Source organism: Pelophylax lessonae (genome assembly GCF_965119305.1).
Source record: "Pelophylax lessonae genome assembly, chromosome: 9".
NCBI lineage: Eukaryota > Metazoa > Chordata > Amphibia > Anura > Ranidae > Pelophylax > Pelophylax lessonae.
The window spans coordinates 89495303-89516686 of record NC_138776.1 but is presented as its reverse complement, the minus strand read 5'-3'; the positions used below and the strand labels follow the sequence as shown (position 1 = coordinate 89516686).

The 21384-nt window shown below is 41.7% G+C and overlaps 1 protein-coding gene across 1 annotated transcript in view; it reads left to right on the top strand.

The window, feature by feature from the left end:
* KNDC1 (kinase non-catalytic C-lobe domain containing 1) overlaps nucleotides 1-21384 on the top strand; it is a gene marked incomplete at its 5' end in the record, with an annotated part of 236509 nt that overhangs the window by 102671 nt on the left and 112454 nt on the right. Inside the window, 3 exons of the mRNA XM_082266721.1 lie at nucleotides 9262-10133; nucleotides 12214-12328; nucleotides 16723-16794. Of these exons, the coding sequence (XP_082122847.1) occupies nucleotides 9262-10133; nucleotides 12214-12328; nucleotides 16723-16794 (1059 nt within the window). The remainder of the gene's footprint in view (nucleotides 1-9261; nucleotides 10134-12213; nucleotides 12329-16722; nucleotides 16795-21384) is intronic.

The window sequence follows — 21384 nt, the reverse complement described above, 5'->3', positions numbered from 1 at the left end:
TACTACCCACCCCGTGATGAACTAGATGCATTATTGTCTGCAACTCTAGTTGATTTTTTTTTTTTTTGGGTGTAAAAATCTCTGTACAACAGCTTCATATATATATATATATTAACCTGTATTTAATGGTTGCTTGTCTAATCTTTCAGGGGTCTGATTGCCTCCAAGCAAAGATTATGTCCAGCCCTTCCCAAAAAAAGGCGGAGGTAATTGATCTCCAGGCCTGTGCCCGTTAAGATCTTGGATGCTGGGAAACTTGGATTCCCCCCTGGGTGGTAAGGTAACAGCGGCTACTAATGCGATGTATACACCCACCTTAGACTTCCATTATTTGGAACTACCCGGGTTCTCCTCCGGAGGAGGAATGTTTAATATCTAGAGTCCAAACTATGCATATATAAAGCTTGTCCTCTGCAGGCTATTTTTTAGTTGAAATCCCCATGACTCTGACTTTATGCCTGGGTTGGCGGTATCTTACAAATACACAATGCTGTAGAGTATTGGTATCTTTTGGAGTGTTTTTGTCGGCTATCAAAAATATGCAACATTAGTTGTCTGTCATTTTCTGTTTATTTTGGCTATAGGTTTATTTTTCTTACTAAAATTCTCCATGGAAAGTTGGGGGTGTCTGCCTATTACACCCTTTTCTTCTGTATATTAGAAATGCACTACATTGTTGGTAGCAACATTTCCGTTGGTTACTTGGCGGTAACCTGACTGCTAAGTCAGAAATGCGCAGAGGTCCCCAGAGTCAGTTCTGTTATAACTACACTGGTGCTAATCAAAGGAGCAACTTTAAAGTGATTGTTAGTAGTAACATCTCTGTTACATGGCTGTACCAGGTTACTATTTGGAAATACGCAACCTTAACCACTTTAGCCCCAGCCCTATTTCGGACACTTTTTGTTCACAAGTTAAAACCAGTATTTTTTCCTAGAAAACTACTTAGAACCCCCAAACATTATATATATTTTTTTAGCAAAGACTCTGGAGAATAAAATGTCGGTCATTGCAAAATTTTTTGTCACGCGGTATTTGCGCAGCGGTCTTTAAAACGCCATTTTTTTGGAAAAAATTTGAAAAATCACATTTCACTGCATTTAAAAAATACTAAACAGTAAAGTTAGCCCATTTTTTTTGTATATTGTGAAAGATGATGTCACGCCGAGTAAATAGATACCAAACATGTTACGGTTTAAAATTGCGCCCCCCCGTGGGATGGCGACAAACTACGGTCAATAGAGATCTCAATCTGCGACGCTTTAAATTTATTTAACGGTTACCAGTTTAGAGTTAGAGTGTAGCTCTTTTTTTTTAATTATTGCCCACGCTCTGGCGATCGCGGCGATATCTCACATGTGTGGTTTGAACAGCGATTTCATTTGCGGCTCGACTTGCGTATACGTTTTTTTTTGTGCGCGAGCTAACGGTGACGGGGACGGCTAAATTTTTTTTTTTTTTTTTTTTTCCTATTTATTTTTTCTTTTTTTTTAAACTTTATTACAGGTTTTTAAAAAAAAAAAAATCTGATCACTTTTATTGCTGTCACAAGCAATGTAAACATCCCTGGTGACAGCAATATGTCGTGACAGGTACTCTTTATGGAGGGATCGAGGGTCTAAAAGACCCTAGACCCCTCCACTACACTTCCCTGTATGCAAAACGCCGAAAACGGCATTTTTGCATACAGCCGTTTTTCAAATCTGCCGCCTTTTGCAGCACAGTAACCCGGACGTGACGTCATGGACGCCGCCTCCGGGTTACGTCATCGGAGACCCGATCGATGCCGTTTCCGGCATTCATCGGGACTCCATCCAGCCGGCGGACGTGCCGGCTGGGTGCTCGGGGCTCCCGGTGGGACGGTAGCCCCGAGCAAAGCCGCGGAAGGCGGCGGGAGGGGGGGGACGTCCCCTCCCGCCCCCCCGGGTAACGATCGAGCGGCTCCCGAGCCGCATCGATCGTTACCGACGGAAAGCCGACCGTCGGCTTCAAACAACGGTACCGGGATGATGCCTCTAGCTAGAGGCATCATCCCGGTATAACCCCGCAAAGTCTGATCACGTAGAGGTTACGTGACTGGTAGTAAAGTGGTTAAGGTTTGCTAGTGGCATTTCGGGTATCATTTCTGTCAGGTCTACAATTTTTTTCAAGTTACACAAACTGAAATTTTATTGGTAACATTTCAGTTACATGAATATACCATGTGACTATTCAGAAATGCACAGCATTAATAGATAGCTAATGCCTCGTTTCCACTGAGCGGATCGGTTCGGGTCGGTTCGGTACGGTACGCTAATTTGAGTGTTTCCATTATGAAAGTGGCCCATACAACCGAACCAAACCGCACCATTCCTGGTCCTGCTTCAGATGTAGGGCCATAGGAAATGGTACGGTACGGTTAGGGCGGAGCTACTGGCGTCACACGATAGAGTCCTCTGATTGGCGGACAGGAAACCATCAATGCTCACGTCAAATGAAAGAGCAAAACAAACACCTCATTTGGTGTAAACCCCGCATGGTCCCTGGTGGCCCGACTTGCAGTGGAAACGCTCACCTGAATAGACCGGACCATTCTAACCCTTCCAAACTGTACCGACCCGAACCGTTCCGCTCAGTGGAAACGAGGCATTAGTGGCTTCCCTGTTAGGGCTACCCAGTTACTTATCAAATGGCACAAAATTGTACATTTTGTTGTAACTTTTTTTGTTGCATGCCTAGTACATGCCTATACAATGTTATCATGCAAAACGCGCACCATCAAAGAAATGATTGGTCAAGGTGTACCCTGTTGCTAATCATATATATGCAACATTGATGTTAGCAGTGCATTGGCACTATATGGCTATACCTGGTGGCCAATTGTAAACGGACAACATTGACATGGCTAGTGTCTTCTGTACCTTGACTATCAGAAATGCACGACATAGAAATCTAGAGGTTTTCTGACATATAACTATACCTTGTTGCTCATCAGAAATGAGAAAACTTGAAAGTTTGTATCTTTTCTGGTATGTTTGTTACATGGTACCTTGTCAGCAATACACAGCATGGGTGTTTGTGTCCCTTCTGTCTTTATATGGGCTTTGTTGCTGATCGTGTTACACAGCAGGAATGCTCTTGTGTCTTTCTGTTTCTGTCTTTACATTTGGCTACACATCTGTATATTCAATAGGGCAGACTCTTGGGTCTTCCTATTTTTGTTATAACCTGTGTTTATTGCAGTTTTAAAAAATACACAACTAGGAAGTTGTTGTGTCTTGTCGGGTCTAGTTTATCTAGCGGCACTTGAGAAATACACTTGTCTGTCTGCATCTATTTTTCTGGGGCTGTGCGTTAGTAACGCACAATCAGTGGCCTTCTATAGGTGTGATATTAATTATACATATATCACTTTTGTTACAGACCTTATATCCCCAGGGAAATGGAAGGGCCAGACGCTCTGGCTGCAGAAGCGTCAGATGCCAGAAGACACAGTCCCTTTTGTTAGGTCATACCGGAGGCCTTCCTCTGCTTAAAAACCTGGTAAGGTCGTAGGACCCTAGAAGAGGGTGATAAAATATCCTCCTCTTCCCTTTAAGAACTTTGTGCATAGGAGTATGGTAGTCTAAAGAGGCGGTATCAGAACCTATCTGACCCGTATACCTTACACAATAGGTTACTTTTCTGGATGTATCCCTCTTAGGTACCCAATAGTAATGAAGTGGCTTAGCTCCTTTCCGCTTAATTGCGGACAGATCTATAAGGAGTGGGTTAGGGTGCCAGACATCAGGTAGGATACCTGATCTCTACAGTAGGGTCAACATATTCTTTTACCTAGATCTCAATTTTTTCTCTCCACCGAGACGACAGTACCCTGGGGATAGATGCCTTAGCGCATCCTTAGAATTTTCTTCTGGGTTACGCTTTGCCCCCTTTCCAACTCATTCCGCTGGTATTACAGAAAATACAGAAAGAAAGAGCGTCAGTGATTCTGATTGCCCCATTTTGGCCAAGGAGAGCTTGGTTCTTAACCATTCTACAGATGGCAGTCAAACCATTTTTGCAGCTCCCTCTTAAACAGGATTTGCTGCTTCAGGGCCCAGTACGTCACAATGTGGCCAGGCTAATTCTCACTGCCTGGTATCTGAGAAGCAACTATTGAAGAATAAAGGATCTCTAGGGACCACTTTGCTTTCTAGTAGGAAGAACGTTAGGGCTATTTACGCTGAAGTTTGGAAAACCTACAATACTTGGTGTCATTCAATGAATTGAACCTTGAAAGATATTATATCAGTGTTGGAATTCCTGCAGGATGGTGCAGAAAAGGGTCTGGCGGTTAGTACTCTTAAGGTGCAGGTAGCCGCCTTAGGAGTATTCCTGGAGAGACCAATTGCTTCAGAAGCCTTGGTCGCAAGATTTTTTAAGGCACTTACTCGTTCCAGACCAGCACCTGCAAAATTTTTCCCTAAGTGGGATTTGTCAGTGGTTCTACAGGCCTTCACAAAGGAACCTTTTGAACCTTTGGAGTCTATTTCCTTAAAGAATCTTTCCCTCAGTGCAATTAAATCCGCAAGAAGAATCAGTGAACTGCACGCGCTATCAATTAATGAGCCTTTCTTTTCCATCTACCCTGATAGAATTATACTCAAAGATCCAAATTTTTTACCATAGGTGGTGTCGGTTCAAAACCAGTCTCAGGATATTGTCCTGCCGACATTTTGTCCTAACCCTTCAGGGGCTAAGGAAAGACTTTTTCACAATCTAGATGTGAGGAGAATATTGTTACGCTACCTGGCCGTAACAAGGAACTTTAGGTCTTCGGATTCTCTGTCTTTTTTCAGGGAACAAAAGGGGCCACCAGGCATCAAAAGGGTCAATTGCTTTGTGGCTTAGGTCAACGATTTTAGAGGCTTACATTCAGATAGAATTATCTCCCCTGCTGGGGTTTTGAGCACACTCTACTCTAGCTCTTGCCACTACATGGGCAGAAAAAGGTAGTGCCACTCCAAATCAAATTTGTAAGGTGGCTATGTGGTCAAGGTACTGTACCTAACGTTTGTACGTCATTACAGATTGGACCTTCTGTCAGCAGGTGACCAGGCTTTTAGCAGAAAGGTCCTTCAGGCTGTGGTCCCTCCCTAATTAGGAAGTATCGTTTATCCTCTCAAGGTGCCGTCCTGAAAGATGTTTAGGGAAAATTCAAGTTAGACTTACCGGTAACTTGTTTTTTAAGAGTCTTTCAGGACAGCAGCAGCCTGCCCTTTTCTGTTTTTTGCTGTTATTAACCATATTTTGATTATGTGTTCCAGCATGGGCTGGAGGTACTCTTCTACAACTGAGGAGCTGTGGGTAGAAGCCTCCTTTTTAAGGTTTGGTGGAATTGGTGTTTCCTGTTGGCAAGTGGGAGGGGCTATCTCTCTCAAGGTACTGTCCTGAAAGACACTTGGAAAACAGGTTTCGGAAAAATATCAAATTTTTTTTTTTTTGTTTTTTTTTTCACAAAGTTGTCACTTAAATGACATATTGCTTAAACATGCCATGGTTATATGTAAAAATTACACCCCAAAATACATTCTGCTGCTTCTCCTGAGTAAGGGGATACCACATGTGTGAGACGTTTTGGCAGTCTAGCCACGTACAGGACCCCGAAAACCAATTACTGCCTTCAGGGTTTCTAAGGGCGTAAATTGTTGATTTCACTCCTCACTACCTATCAGAGTTTCGGAAGCCATGAAATGCCAAGATGGCACAAAACCCCCCTAAATTCCCACTTTTCAAAAAGATGACACCCCAAGGTATTTGCTAAGAGACGTGATTATTTTGCAGCTCTCATTTGTTTTGGAAAATGAAGAAAGAAAAGGAAAAATTTTTTTTTTTTTTTTTCAAAATTTAAAAATTTTGTGACAAAAATCCAGCTCTGCAAAATACTCAGAATGCCCCTAAGCAAATAGCTTAGGGTGTCTTCTTTCCAAAAAGGCTTAATTTGGGAGGCAGGGAGGGGTTGTGTTTCATGGCCTCCGAAACTGTGATAGGTAGTGAGGAGTAAAATCAACAATTTACGCCCTTAGAAAACCTAAAGGCAGTGATTGGTTTTTTCTGTGTCCTGTACGTGGCTAGACTGTCAAAAAGTCTCACACGCGGTATCCCCGTACTCGGGAGAAGCAGCAGAATGTATTTTGGAGTGTCTTTTCACATACACCCATTGGATGTGTGAGCAATTTATCATTTAGGTGAAAACTTTTTTTTTTTTTTTTTTTTTGTTTTTTGTATTTTTTTATACACAATGTGTAATTTTCCCAAAACTTGTGGCAAAATATAAAATATTCCATGGACTCAACGTGCCTCTAGGAAAATAGCTTAGTGTGTCTACTTTCCAAAAAGGGGTCATTTTGGGGAGGGGGGTTTGGGCTATCTTGGCGTTTCATGGCCTCTGAAACTGATAGGTAGTGAGGAGTGAAATCAACAATTTACGCCCTTAGAAAGCCTGAAGGCGGTGATTGGTTTTCAGGGTCCTGTATGCGGCTAGACTGCCAAAAAGTCTCACACATGTGGTATCCCTGTACACAGGAGAAGCAGAGAATATATTTTGGGGTGTAATTCCACATATACCCATGGCATGCCTGAGCAATATATCATTTCAATGACAACTTTTTTTTTTTTGTCATTTTTCAAACACCTGTGACAAAAAAAAATAAATATTCAGTGGGCTCAACATGCCTCTCAGAAAATTCCTTGGGGTGTCTACTTTCCAAAAAGTGGTAATTTTTTTTTTTGGGGGGGGGGGGGGAGTTGTACTGCCCTGCCATTTTAGAACTTCAAGAAATTAGATAGGCAGTCAGAAAGTAATAAGCTGGGTAAATTCCAGTATATAAACCATAGTTTGTAGACGCTATAACTCTAGCGCAAACCAATATACTCTTATTGAGACTTTTTTTATCAAAGACATGTACAGTTGTATTCAAAATTATTCAAGCCCCACTGAAATTGATTGTTTTGGCCAGTTTGACATTGATTTTGATCATTCAGTCATCCTGCTTACAATTAAATCAAAGAGGCATGTGTAGGTCAGACAAATATAACATAAAATTTGTAATGAAATAACCACAAATGTCTTTTCTGTGCTCACATCATTATCAGTTTTATTCAACCCCCAAGTGACATTTAATCTTAGTACTTAGTAGAACATCCTTTTACAGTTATAACAGCTTTTAAACGTGAAGCATAGCTTGACACAAGTGTCTTGCAGCGATCTACGGGTATCTTCGCCCATTCGTCATGGGCAAAAGCCTCCAGTTCAGTCACATTCTTAGGCTTGTGCACTGCAACTGCTTTCTTTAAGTCCCACCAGAGGTTCTCAATCGGATTTAAGTCTGGTGACTGTGATGGCCACTCCAAAATGTTCCAGCCTTTAATCTGCAACCATGCTCTAGTGGACTTGGAGGTATGCTTGGGATCATTGTCATGTTGAAAGGTCCAACATCTCCCAAGCCTCAGGTTTGTGACGGACTGCATCACATTGTCATCCAATATCTCCTGGTACTGAAGAGAATTCATGGTACCTTGCGCACGCTGAAGCTTCCCTGTACCTGCAGAAGCAAAACAGCCCAAAGCATGATTGACCCCCCGCCATGCTTCACAGTAGGCAAGGTGTTCTTTTCTTCATAGGCCTTGTTCTTCCTCCTCCAAACATAGCGTTGATCCGTGGGCCCAAACAGTTCTAATTTTGTTTCATCAGTCCACAGAACACTATCCCAAAACTTCTGTGGTTTGTCCACATGACTTTTGGCATACTGCAGTCGACTCTTCTTATTATTTGGAGACAGCAAGGGGGTGTGCCTGGGAGTTCTGGCATGGAGGCCTTCATTACGCAGTGTACGCCGTATTGTCTGAGCAGAAACTTCAGTACCCACATCTGACAAATCTTTTCTCAGTTCCTCAGCAGTCACACGGGGACTTTTCTCCACTCTACGCTTCAGGTAGCGCACAGCAGTCAAGTCAGCATCTTCTGCCACGACCAGGTAGCGTTTCAACAGTGCCCTTTGCCTTGAATTTGTGAATGATGCTTCCTATGGTGTCTCTTGGTATGTTTCACATCTTTGCAATCTTCTTATAGCCATTGCCCTTCCTGTGAAGAGTAATCACCTCTTCTCTTGTCTTCCTGGAACAGTCTCTTGACTTCACCATGTTTGTAACCACACCAGTAAATGTCTAGAAGGAGCTGAGTATCCCAGTCATTTTAAAGCTGAATAATTGGTGCTTATTAGGCTTTATTGCTGCTCCCTGACATCCACAGGTGTTTTCAATACCTGATTGAAAACACTTCAATGAACCTCTGTTCTTCAGAGTGGTAGTCTTTAAGGGGTTGAATAATTGCGTCAATGAAGAATTCACAAAAGAAACATTTACTACTGTATTACAAAACCAATTGATGTCATTTTAGTTGCATATGGTTCTTTAAGAAGTCCTTGTAGGATTTCATTCTGAATACAATTACAAATGTACACTAAATTCCCTAAAACCCTTTACAGCATTGGGGGGTTGAATAATTTTGAATACAACTGTATCTAAAGACATTTTGGCCTAAATGTATGATAAAAATTGAGTTTATTGGATATTTTTTATAAGAAAAGGTAGAAAATTAAATTTTTTTTTCTCAAAATTCTTGGTGTTTTTTAGTTTATATCGCAAAAAAAAAAAAAAAAAAAAAACTGCACAGATGATCATACACCACCAAAAGAAAGTTCTAGTTTTTTTTTTTTGGGGGGGGGGGATGTAAATTTTGTTGAGTACAGCATTGCATGACTGCGCAATTACCAGTTAGTCACGCAGTGCCAAATTGCAAAAAAAATGGCCTGCCTGGTCATTAAGGGGGTAAAACCTTCCCGTCCAGAAGTGGTTAATGACACTTTAGAACTGCACTATAGCTTATCATGATGTATAATTCGGTTGCAGTATGGTTGATTTACCCAATATTCCTCACATTTCTGTCTTGAACATCAATTTCTTTGAGGTTTCAAAATACTGACAATAGTAGTAAAGTAGTATGGTCTGAAAGAAAAAAATGTGTGTTATCGGGAATGGGGGTTGGCTAAAATGTCTGTGGCCTTAATATGTCAAAGTATAGAGAAAAGCAATAAGACAAACTAGTCACAATCCATGAACATGTATATAAACAGTACAACAGGACAGTGAAAACCATGAATACCTTTTAAGACATTAACCAGCAGTAGATACAAATACCAAGATAATATTTTTAAAGTACATTTATTTCTTCTGGTATAGATGGCTGGGACAGTCTCTGGAAGGAGATCAACAAAAAGGACAATAGTGTTAAAGAACCTCCCATTTCAAAGGGAATGCCAAACCATATCATCTCTATTAACGAAAGCTGCTTGTCTAACAGCTGCATAAATCATAATTCTACCTCATCACGTGAAGGAGAAATTCAGAATGGATGGCGGGAAGTGGAGTTAAAAATGGATAAACCATGTTCCTCTCCAAATTCTTTTGGCTACCACCTCAAGAAAAACAAACGGGAAAAGACAAAATTGCCCTCATTTGAAAAGTTTGAAAACTTTGACAGGGTAAAGGTCGAAGATGAAATGGCAAAACTTTCTTTAAAAAGACAGCGCCGAAATAAAAACTCTACTGTGGTTATCCAAGTTGACAAACACGCTTTGTCCCTGTCTCCACCAAGTGGAGAATTGGCCACCTTAAAAAGCTGGCCATCGGTTCCTAGTATGGATGACCAAGAAGAATGTAGCAATGGCCAAGCAAATCAGTCAAAACATGTCACTTTTGACAATTCCTGTCTCCCTTTGCCAAGCAATGCAAACTGTTTATCCCCTCTTGGACAATCTAAATGCCATTCTCAAGTTTCCTATGAAAATTTAGTTATGGCTCTTGAACAGGAAAACCAGCAAATGCTATGTTTGGAAAGTAAAAGTAGATCTCTGGAAAAGTATGCAGATTCTGAGGAAATGGATTCAGAATTTGCATTTTTAAATAGAACACAACACAAAGTACATCAAACGCTGATATCTCCACCACTTTATCTGGATGATGCCGGCTCTGTCTCAAGACATGTCAACAGTCCTGAGCTAGATGAAGATATCGATGGACAAGAGCCAGATGCTTTACAAGATGAGCAGCAGGTAAAATTCAATTTTGCTCCAAAGTAAAGTAATTCTATTTCTCATGCATATTTTAAAATGTTAACTAAGTTATGTCATACGTTTTCTTTCACTTAACTTTTAAAATCCCTTTTGAATTAGTAGTAGTAGTAGATGGGTGTCCATATTTTATGTAGGAGGACAGTTCTTTACTCTTGATAAGTGTTCATTGAGAATCACTCATTGATCATTATAATCTTTCTGCTTATCCCTTCTCCTTTGTCTTCTGTGTTCATGAACTGAAACTTCATAACAGGGGATTTGGTAACTGGTTGCGGGACACAATTAAAAATGAAATTGTTCAGAATTTTTTTTTTTGTTTTGAATAGCATAATGTCCTCCTGCAGCTGCCTAATGCTGGTGGGAGGGAGAGGAGAAGAAGCCAGCTTTCAGCAGTTGCAGGAGGTAAATGGAGAAGATCAGTTCCTGTATATGTCACCCCGCCACCCCTCCTATCCAAGTGTAAGACAGAATGTGACAGGGAGGCCTCACGGGGCCCCCTGGAGCATGGAGCAGGGTCACCATTGTGACCCCTGACACTACACCAGTGGTTGGGGGTGTGTGATAAGAACACATTTAGACTATGGGATCTAGAAGGACTTTTTTGCTTACTAAAGTTCCACTTTAAAGGAGTTGTAGTGTGGGACTCGCATCAAATGTAGAGCATTTAAAGGACACCGCCACTTGCTTTTTCTTTTTTTAAGGGCTTTCCTCGCCTAGGTTTATTAAGGGTAAGTTCATCAAGCAGAAAAATAACAGGGTTTCCCTCGCAGGGGTTTCAGCATTTCTGTCTTAAACGAAATAAACAATCATTCAGCCCTCCTGGCTTGTACCAGAGCTGCTGCTCTGGCATCTAACTCCAGGCCCTTGCCTGTCTCCTACAGACTTAGCTCACCCAACAGGGTGCACACGAATAGCAGCCTCGTGCCGCACTTACTCCCATGTGGTGCCCTCCTGACTCCTGGGCCAGACCTCCTGTCTGCTAGGGTGGAGCCATGAACCATGGTCAGGTCACTATTAAAAGCTCAGCACACACCTGACAAATTTGTTTGCTGGCTAAACTAAATGGCTGGACCCAGGATTGGAGATTTCATCCCACGCGGAACACTTAGAAATCTCCAGGCTCTAGGTCCCAAACTGGACTTTTTAAAACACCAAGGAAACTGAAAAGCCAGTTTCCTCTTCACTTCACAAGCTCCCTGGAGCCCCTCAACCTATCTGGTTGAGAAGTCTGGGTCACGATCGCTTTCTAGACCCTCGGCCGTCCTGGGCTCTCCCTCCTGATTGGCAGAGACACCGCTCCATTGGCACCATTGGCTCCCACGGCTGTCAACCAAAGTAAGTTAGCCAATCAGGAGAGAGGGGGGCGGGGCCAAACGGAAGCTCCGTGTCTGAATGGACACATGGAGCTGCAGCTTGACTTGGGTGCCCCCATAGCAAGCTGCTTGCTGTGGGGGCACTTGACAGGAGGGAGGGGCTAGGAGCAGCAAAAATGGACCAGAGAAGAGGAAGATCCGAGCTGCTCTGTGCTAAACCACTGCACACAGGAGATAAGTATAACATGTTTGTTATTTAAAAATAAATAAATTAAAACTTTTACAATCACTTTAAGATTGATAATCGTCAACGTGATAAATGAGTTGCACTTGGCAAACTCACTGAAACATGAATGCTACCTGACACAGGAAGAAAATTAATACCCTTTATTGAAATAAATTAAGATTGGACACACATATGCAGATCATTCCAGACACCCCAATCTGTAACAAATTTGGACAGTCCACATTTGTGCATTGCCTCAAAATTGTGTTTGCTTTTCATATGCATTCCTCATCTTTTCTAATAACCTAATAAAGCTCCAGATTAAATTTGTCAAGGAAAACAGACAATAAGGAATTTAGTTTTGAAAGGCATCTCTGAAACTTCTGACTGGACTGGTTCCTGAATTCTGCAATACTGTATCCACCCATGGCCACAGCTGTATGGGGGAGGGGTTATCATGAATCTCTATGTAACACACAAAATAATCAGGGTTTATTTTTGGGTGCTTCTTATTTTACAGTGGATTCCTCTCAAAGACCTATTAATAAATTATGGCAAGCCTTTACAAGAAGAGGAGTTGTGGGCATTGTGTCATGAGTGTCTGTGTACACTGAAGACCTATATCGACTATCCAGGTAAAATGTTACATTCTGCTCCTTTTTTCCAATTTTTTTTTTTTTTTAATGTATGATGTTTTTTACAGCATTCTGGAATAGCACAACACACAGTTCTGCACTAGGCATGCCATTCTTTTGAATAGAACCCCAATGCACTAAAGCAATGCTTTTGCACTGCAGGATGCAATAGTGAACTGGGTTACTGAAAGAGGGTCTGGTGTGGTTTGGTAGTTTAAACCTGGCTGGTGTGGTTTGGTAGTTTAAACCTGGCAAGTGTCAGGATAGAGAGCAGTGGGAGTTTGCTGATCTCCTTAGGTAGTTTGAACCTGGAAGCGCTCAGCTCTGAGCACTTCTGGGTTCAGAGCTGTCAATGTGTTTAATCAGCTTCAATTGAGTGCAGCGGTGACATTTGTGATCTATTGAGTCCTTTTAGAGAGAACCTATCATCTGCACTATGCTATCACATAGGCGAATTGTCACCCCTTGTGATAGCAATAAAGTGAAGTTAAAAACGAATGGCTAAACAATTTAGGTTTAATATAATAAATGAAAAGAACATAAAAAGCAAACGTAAAGTGTATGAAAATGACGACTATGCCCCACATTATGTATGGCAGCACATACTGGAGTAAGAGCAATATTACTAAGGATAGCATTCAGTGTTAACTCTAAATTGATGAGGCCTTTAAAGCATTCCATATGGACAAGTGTGGGCTTAAAATATTTGCTATCTATTTACTCAATGCAGCCTCATGTTTTATATTTTACTAAAAACTAGGTAATATAATGTGTTTGTGTGCACTAAATTTATTTGAATTTACTTTTTTTTTTCTACTGAAAATACAGGTTTATTAAACAGCAGAATTATCATGTAAAAAAAAAATGCACCTACCATGATTTTATTCTTGTCACTTAAATATACTGTATATTCTGTTGCTAATGAGTAATGATACGCAGGCGGACTCCCTGGGTTACAAACAAGATAGGTTCTGAAGGTTTAAGTTGAACAGGTACATTTTTTAAGTGTAGCTGAAGCCAAAAAAAAATTGTTTAGGTTTTTTGGATAACCTAGGGAAGGGTAACACCCCTGTAACATTTGTTTTGCTCTCTGTGCCCCTGTTCAGAAGATTTCACCCCACATTCTGTCCCTATGACAATTTGGATTTTGAAAATTTTGGGTTGTTGTGGAAACCAATGTATGGTGATAAAGCTTCAGTGGAGAAACCCTTTTCCCCTTATAACTCATGCTGGAGTGAATTTCCCTTCCTAGGGGGTAGATTTCCTCTCACTTCCTGTTGTCTCCCCCTGTTTGTAAGTAGGAGTCGTTTGTCGGATGTTTGTAACCCGGGGACCGCCTGCAAATAATACTTCTAGCTGCATATGCTGTGTATTTATCTGAGCTATAAATTATAACGAGCTGGCCATCAGCGATGAGTTAATGTAAAGAATGAAAATCCTGCTCGTGTGTCTGCTGTCCTCCTGGTTTGAGAATAGGACCTTTTTATTATTTCTCATGCCAACACGCTGACAGAGGGCATTTGTGTCACTTGTACAAAAGACTTTTATTGCTGGCAGATGATCAACTCATTTTGACGTAATGGCACACATCGGAACCCAGGCCTGGTACTGGGTTGTATGAAAGTATTGTATTCTTTCTGGCAGAACCATTATACTGTATTGTGAAGTTGTGACCTACTCATTAGAAGCCCTGTCATTACTATCTTTTTAAATACTCAGGAAAAGCTTTTGCACTTTCCCCTAAAGTAGGAGTTGTATTACTTTACAACATATCACAGATAATCTGTGTTCTAGGCAATTACTTCTGATCAATCCTTCTTTATATGTTTTTCTAAACCTCTGCTCATCAGCTGAAGTTTTTGATTGGGCTACCGTGAGGTGACTACTAAAATGAGAAAGAAGGGAAAGGTCAAAAATGAGTGATACAACTTCATAACTAAAGTCTCTCCTAAGCTCTATGAATATACTGTATATACAATGTGTATGTGTGTTTATGTATGTGTGTGTGTGTGTGTATGTATGTGTGTATATATATATATATATATATATATATATATATATATATATATATATATATATATATATATATATATATATATATATATATACACACACACAGTATCTCACAAAAGTGGATACACCCTTCACATTTTTGTAAATATTTTATTATATCTTTTCATGACAACACTAAATAAATTACACTAATGTAAAGTAGTGAGTGTACAGCTTGTATAACGGTATACATTTTGCTGTCCCCTCAAAATAACTCAACACACAGCCATTAATGTCTAAACCACTGGCAACAAAACTGAGTACACCCCTAAGTGGCAATGTCCAAATTGGACCCAAAGTGTCAATATTGTGTGTGGTCACCTTTTATTTCCCAGCACTGCCTTAACCGTTTTGGGTATGGAGTTCACCAGAGCTTCACAGGTTGCCACTGGAGTCCTCTTCCACTCCTCCATGATGACATCACGGAGCTGGTGGATGTTGGAGACCTTGCGCTCCTCCACCCTCTGTTTGAGGATGCCCCACAGATGCTAAGTAGGGTTTAGGTCTGGAGACATGCTTGGCCAGTCCATCATTTTTACCCTCAGCTTCTTTAGCAAGGCAGTAGTCGTCTTGGAGGTTTGTTTGGGGTAAATTTCATCTTGGAATACTGCCCTGCGGCCTAGTCTCCGAAATGAGGGGATCATGCTCTGCTTCAGTATGTCACAGTACATGTTGGCATTCATGGTTCCTCAATGATTTGGAGCTACCCAGTGTCGGCAGCACTCATTCAGCCCCAGACCATGGCACTCCCACCACCATTCTTCTTGTAGGCAAGACACACTTGTCTTTGTACTCCTCACCTGGTTGCCACCACACACACATGACACCATCTGAACCAAATAAGTTTATCTTGGTCTCATCAGACCACAGTAAATGGTTCCAGTAATCCATTTCCTTAGTTTGCTTGTCCTCAGCAAACTGTTTGCAATCTTTCTTGTGCATCATCCTTAGAAGAGGCTTCCTTCTGGGACTTCTGGGGCAGTGTGCAGCGTATGGTCTGAGCTCTGACAGGCTGACCCCCCCACCCCTGGCAGCACTCATATGTCTTTTTCCCAAAGACAACCTCTGGATATGACGCTGAGCGTGTGCACTCAACTTATTTGGTCGACCATGGCGAGGCCTGTTCTGAGTGGAACCTGTCCTGTTGAACCGCTGTATGGTCTTTGCCACCGTGCTGCAGCTCAGTTTCAGGGTCTTGGCAATCTTCTTATAGCCTAAGCCATCTTTATGTAGAGCAACAATTCTTTTTTTCAGATTCTCAGAGAGTTCTTTGCCATGAGGTGCCATGTTGAACTTCCAGTGATCAGTATGAGAGAGTGAGAGCGATAACACCAAATTTATTACACCTGCTCCTTATTCACACCTGAGACCTTGTAACACTAACAAATCACATGACACCGAGGAGGAAAAATGGCTAATTGGGCCCAAATTTGGACATTGTCACTTAGGGGTGTACTCACTTTTGTTGACATCGGTTTAGACATAAATGGCTGTGTGTTGAGATATTTTGAGGGGACAGCAAATTAACACAGTTATACAAGCTGTACACTCACTACTTTACATTGTAGTAAAGTGTAATTTCTTCAGTGTTGTCACATGAAATGATATAATAAAATATTTACAAAAATGTGAGGGGTGTACTCACTTTCGTGAGGTACTGTATATCCTAACCTATGCTATGCTAAAACATATGCACATCCCTCCAAATGAGTGAGTTCTTGTGTTTTGAGAATAGGGTATTGTTAACGCTACTGCATACAAAGACATTTTGGACAAGACCATGTGCATTTTCTGTGGCAATAGTTTGGGGAAGGTCCTTTTCTGCTCCAGCATGACTGATGACTGTTCCTCTGTGCATAAAGTAAGCTCCATAAAGACTTGGTGTGGAGGAACTTCAAAGATATGCACAGTCCTCACTTCAGCCCTACCTGGACACCTTTAGGGTGAATTGGAACACTGACTGAGAGCCAAGCCTTTTCATCCAGCATCAGTACCTAATCCTACAAATACTATGGCTAAATGGCCTTCCCAAAAGTCTGAGCACTTTTGGGAATGCTCGGGCTTGGGAATTGGTCATGTGTCCACCAACTTCTGGCTATATAATGTATATACATTGATGTTGGGTTGGCTGCATTTGCATGCCAAGAAACAGACTCTAGTAATGCCTTTATGTCTGTGTGAACATAGCTGATTGGTTGCTATGGTTTACAGCACTTTGCCTCATTGAACAAGATGCACACTGAGCTTATCAAAGGAAGTAATGCGCCTAATGATTGCTTTTAGTGATGTAGTTGAAAAGAAAAACAAACTGATTTGTGTCTCTCTTTTAACTGATTTTGCAGCCATTTTATGTCTGGAGTCAGTACTGCTCAGTAACAACGGAGAAGTCCTCTTTGTTACACATGGAAATGAAGGTAAACCATTAAGTCTGCTTTGGCTGTGGAATTTTTATTGCATCTCAAAAACCAAATTCATTGTCAGCAAATTGTAGATTTTATGGCTGTTGACTCCTGAAATAAAATTCATTGTTATAAATGGTTATGAAATAGTTGTTTGTTTTCTGAACTTTTTTTACTTTTAAGTTTTTAAATTTCAGATGGTATCAATGTCATGACCATCCAGAATTGGTTATTCAATTTTCATTGGTCATCAGCTGGTGTTTTTAGGGGGGCCAAGATTTTGGCAGGTAGATCCCCAGTGCAAGGGTCATATGAACAACACATAGTAGCATTTCCAAACTGTGTTTGCTAGTCTTCCAGTAGAGATTCTAGCAGGTAATTTGTCAGCACTCACTACTTGAATCTGGCAGTCCTTAACCACTTAAGCCCCGGAAGATTTTACCCCCTTGCTGACCAGGGGGTATTTTGCGATTCGGCACTGCGTGACTTTAACGGACAATTGCGCGGTCGTGCGACGCTGTACCTAAACGAATTTGACGTCCTTTTTTTCCCACAAACAGAGCTTTCTTTTGGCGGTATTTGATCACCTGTGCGATTTTTTGATCACGCGCTATAAACAAAAAAAGAGCGTCAATTTTGCAAAAATAACAATATTTTTCACATTTTTTTATATGAAATTCCCCCTAAAAAAAAAAGTAAAAATCAAAATTTTTTAAAATTTTCGGCCAATTTGTTTTATGCTACATATGTTTGGTAAAAAAAATCGCAAAAAGCGTATTTTGATTGGTTTGCGCAAAAGTTATCGCGTTTACTAACAAAGGGAAAGATTTTTGTCATTTTTGTTGTTTTTTTTTTTAACGCGTAATGGCGGCGATCTGCGATTTTTTTTTTGCGGTACTGCGACATTGGGGCGGACAGATCGGACCCTTGACTGACATTTGTGACACTTTTGGGGTTACCAGTGACATTTCTACAGTAATCAGTGCTATACATATGCACTGTTACTGTAAAAATACACTGGTTGTGAAGGGGTTAACTTTATTTGGAAGGGAGGGGCTTTGTGTATCCCTAGGGGCGTGCTTTCTACTGTGATTGGCTGTGGCTTGAGCTGTAAGGACACTGATCAACGGATCTACATACTAGATCCGTTTTATCAGTGTCTTTACAGCGAGGAGAATGACAGGCAGCTTGTTTACACAAGCTGCCTGACATTCTCCCTCTCCCCCGCCGATCGCCGAGTGACCGGCGGACATCGGGTCCGCTGGTCACACGCGCGGGGGGGTCCGTGACCACGCGGGAGCGGGAGCGGGCCTCCGGGGGCGCGCGCTCGCTCCCTAGACCCTCACAAGCTAGTGACGTAGCCCTACGTCACTTTGCCTGTGAGGGGCTGACTGCCGACGTAGATCGGCGTTAGGCAGTCGGCAAGTGGTTAACCACTTTACCACCGGAGGATTTTGCTGTCTTACGTCTGGGCCACTTTTTGCGATTCGGCACTGTGCGACTTTAACTGACAATTGCGCGGTCATGCAACGCCATACCCAAACAAAATTTACGTCCTTTTTTTCCCCACAAACAGAGCTTTCTTTTGGTGGTATTTGATCACATGTGCGATTTTTACTTGTTGCGCTATAAACAAAAAAAGAGCGACAATTTTGAAAAAATAACAATATTTTTCACATTTTTTTATATGAAATTACCTCCAAAAAAATGAAAAAATCAAATTTTTTTATCATTTTAGGCCAATTTGTTTTCTGCTACATATTTTTGGTAAAAAAAAATCGCAATAAGCGTATTTTGATTGGTTTGTGCAAAAGTTATTGCGTTTACTAACTAAGGGAAAGATTTATGTCGTTTTTGGTGTTTTTTTTTTTTTTTAACGAGTAATGGCGGCGATCTGCAATTTTTTTTTTTTTCTTGCGGGACTGCGACATTGCGGCGGACAGATCGGACCCTTGACTGACATTTTTGACACTTTTGAGGGTACCAGTGACATTACTACAGTAATCAGTGCTATAAATATGCACTGTTACTGTAAAAATGACACTGGCAGGGAAGGGGTTCATTTTATTGGAGAGGGAGGGGTTAATGTATGCCTGGTGCTTACTGACATGTGGGGGGGGAGGCGACTGTGTGACACAAGGACAGATCGCAGGTTCAGCTATGCTGAACCCTGCAATCTGACCCTGCCTGTCACTTAGGAGATCCGCCTGCTTTGTTTACACAAGCGGGCGGATCTCCAGACTCATTTCCCCGATGATCGGGGAAGAGCAGCGGCGATCGCCGCTGCTCCTCCCCTGGCCCGACTCCCGCTGTGACTGAATACAGCGGGAGCGAGCCTCCGGCTGCACGCGCTCCGCCGAGAAACGGGAGTGTCTGGCGACGTAGGTCTACGTGGTCAGACCTACAAGAGCCACTTTGCCACAGTAGCGCTCTAGTGAGCAGCGGTAAAGTGGTTAAAAAGCCCAGCGGGGGATCAGGATCATGCAGTAACCCGTTAATTTACAACTGTACTTGCCAGAAGCTTTTAAGCTAAAGAACCCTCTTCAAAGGTCTGTTAGAAGCATGGGGGATGCTCTAGCAGACAGTACTGGAGCACTAGAGCACAGGTTTGCTGGACTCTAGCAGCAGGTGTGACCTTCAGAAAAAACTCAGTTTCTCTTTCGTTCATCGACTAACACAGTGCTTCATAAATCATAACTACTGGGTTATATTGCCTCCTCAAGGAGTAGGACCAGGGAGAACAAAAAACACCTGGCTACGCTCATGTGCCGTCCTTGGCTTGGTATATAACCCCCCTCTCTGCTCTAGCTACTCACTTAAGTAGCAAGCAGTATTAGAAGTATCAGAACTTCATAGAAGGGTGGGTGCTGTGTCTATTGATGAACTCAGAGAAATGGATTTTACGGGAAGTACAAAAATCCCATTTTCTCTTTCATTCATCGACGGATATACCGCTCCATAAATCGTAACTACTGGGACGTCCAAAAGCAGTGCCAAAAGGAAAAAATTACCCAAGGCTAAACCTAAAACCCCTAACCAGGACACAGGAGCCCAGTCTAAAAAAGAAAAGTTTAAAGAATAGAACACTCCTCAAGAGGGAACAACCCCTCTTAAACAGCAGCCTGCAAAACTTTGCAACCAAAAGAAGCATTTGCAGATGCCAAAAGTATCTACCCTGGGGGGCTGGCCTGATGTGATAAGTTGACCTTATCTTTTTGTGCAATGTCTCTTTTTAATAAGAGACTACAGAGGGAAATGGACAAACAATACAAGCCAGGTTTTGCTAACTGTAAGGGCAGTCATTTCAAAATAGGAGGAGGGGAGAGATTGGCGCAATCAGATAGTCAGAACTGCATGCAGTATCTATGCAAAAAGCAAATATGGCAAGGTTGGCTTCGGTAAACGGAGTCCAGTGTGGCTTGCTATGCACTTTGATGGCCGCCTCCAGTGAAGGGTGAAGTAACCCTGTAGGATCCAAGACAAAAAGAGAGAAGACCGGGCGCCGATCTAAGTGTATCAATGTACCATTTATTAACAATTAAAGGAGTGCTACTCACAGGAGTCATATAAAAACAGGCATCTCAACAGAGTGGTGGGTTTGCAGAGGTCGTCCAGGGGGTCCTTCCGTGATCCTGTCGGAGCTGGTGCTGCGGAGGATGAGCTGCAATCTCCTGGTGTGGGACGCGCTGATCGCTCGGTGGTGGTTTGGCAGCGTGGGTCCGCAGGGAGGAGGGCCGTGATGTCACTTCCTGGAGACACTGTGTACTCGAACGGCGACGCGTTGCGGGGCATGCGCTCCTTCTTCAGGCCGTGTAGGGGCCATATTGGATATGGGCTTATATGCCAGTGGTGTGGGGAGCTGAGGTACGGTGGCTCAGTAGGGACAGTAAGATGACCGCACAGCAGCACAACGCCCCGAGGACATACGAGAGGCGGGGAACAGTGTGAGAGCCGGGATGGAGAAGAGAGCAAGTGAGAGGGGGCGGAGAGTGTATGTAACTGAATGGGATGATGCGGAGGTCAATCCTTAATCAGCGAAATGTGCTATGATTGGTCCCAAGACCGATGTGCATAAAGGTGGAGCTGTAGTTGGTTGGGGAAGGGGATGCTGAATATTGATGGGAATGGGGATGACAGTAACGATACAGATGAGAGTGGGATTGGAAATTAATAATTATGAGAGTGGGATTGGAAATGAATAATTAAAAATGGAAAATGGAAAAATGAGAATTGAGAGGATATTGTATATACATATAGGGAAAAATATGGAGGAATAAAAAGAAATATACCCATACATATATACACACACATATATATATATATATATATATATACATACACATACGCACGCGTGAATATACACGCGCACACATATAGACACATGTAAAAATTATATAAAAAAAAAATATATATATATATATATATATGTGTGTGTGAAAAATGTAAAAAGTCATTTTGAAAAAATATATGAATATATAAAAAATATATGAATATATAAAAAAATTGAATATATAAAAATAGAGATTTTGTATATAAAAAAGGGTGTATATAGAAAAACTGTATGTAAAAAATAATGATATATGTTAAGATAATAAATAATGTATA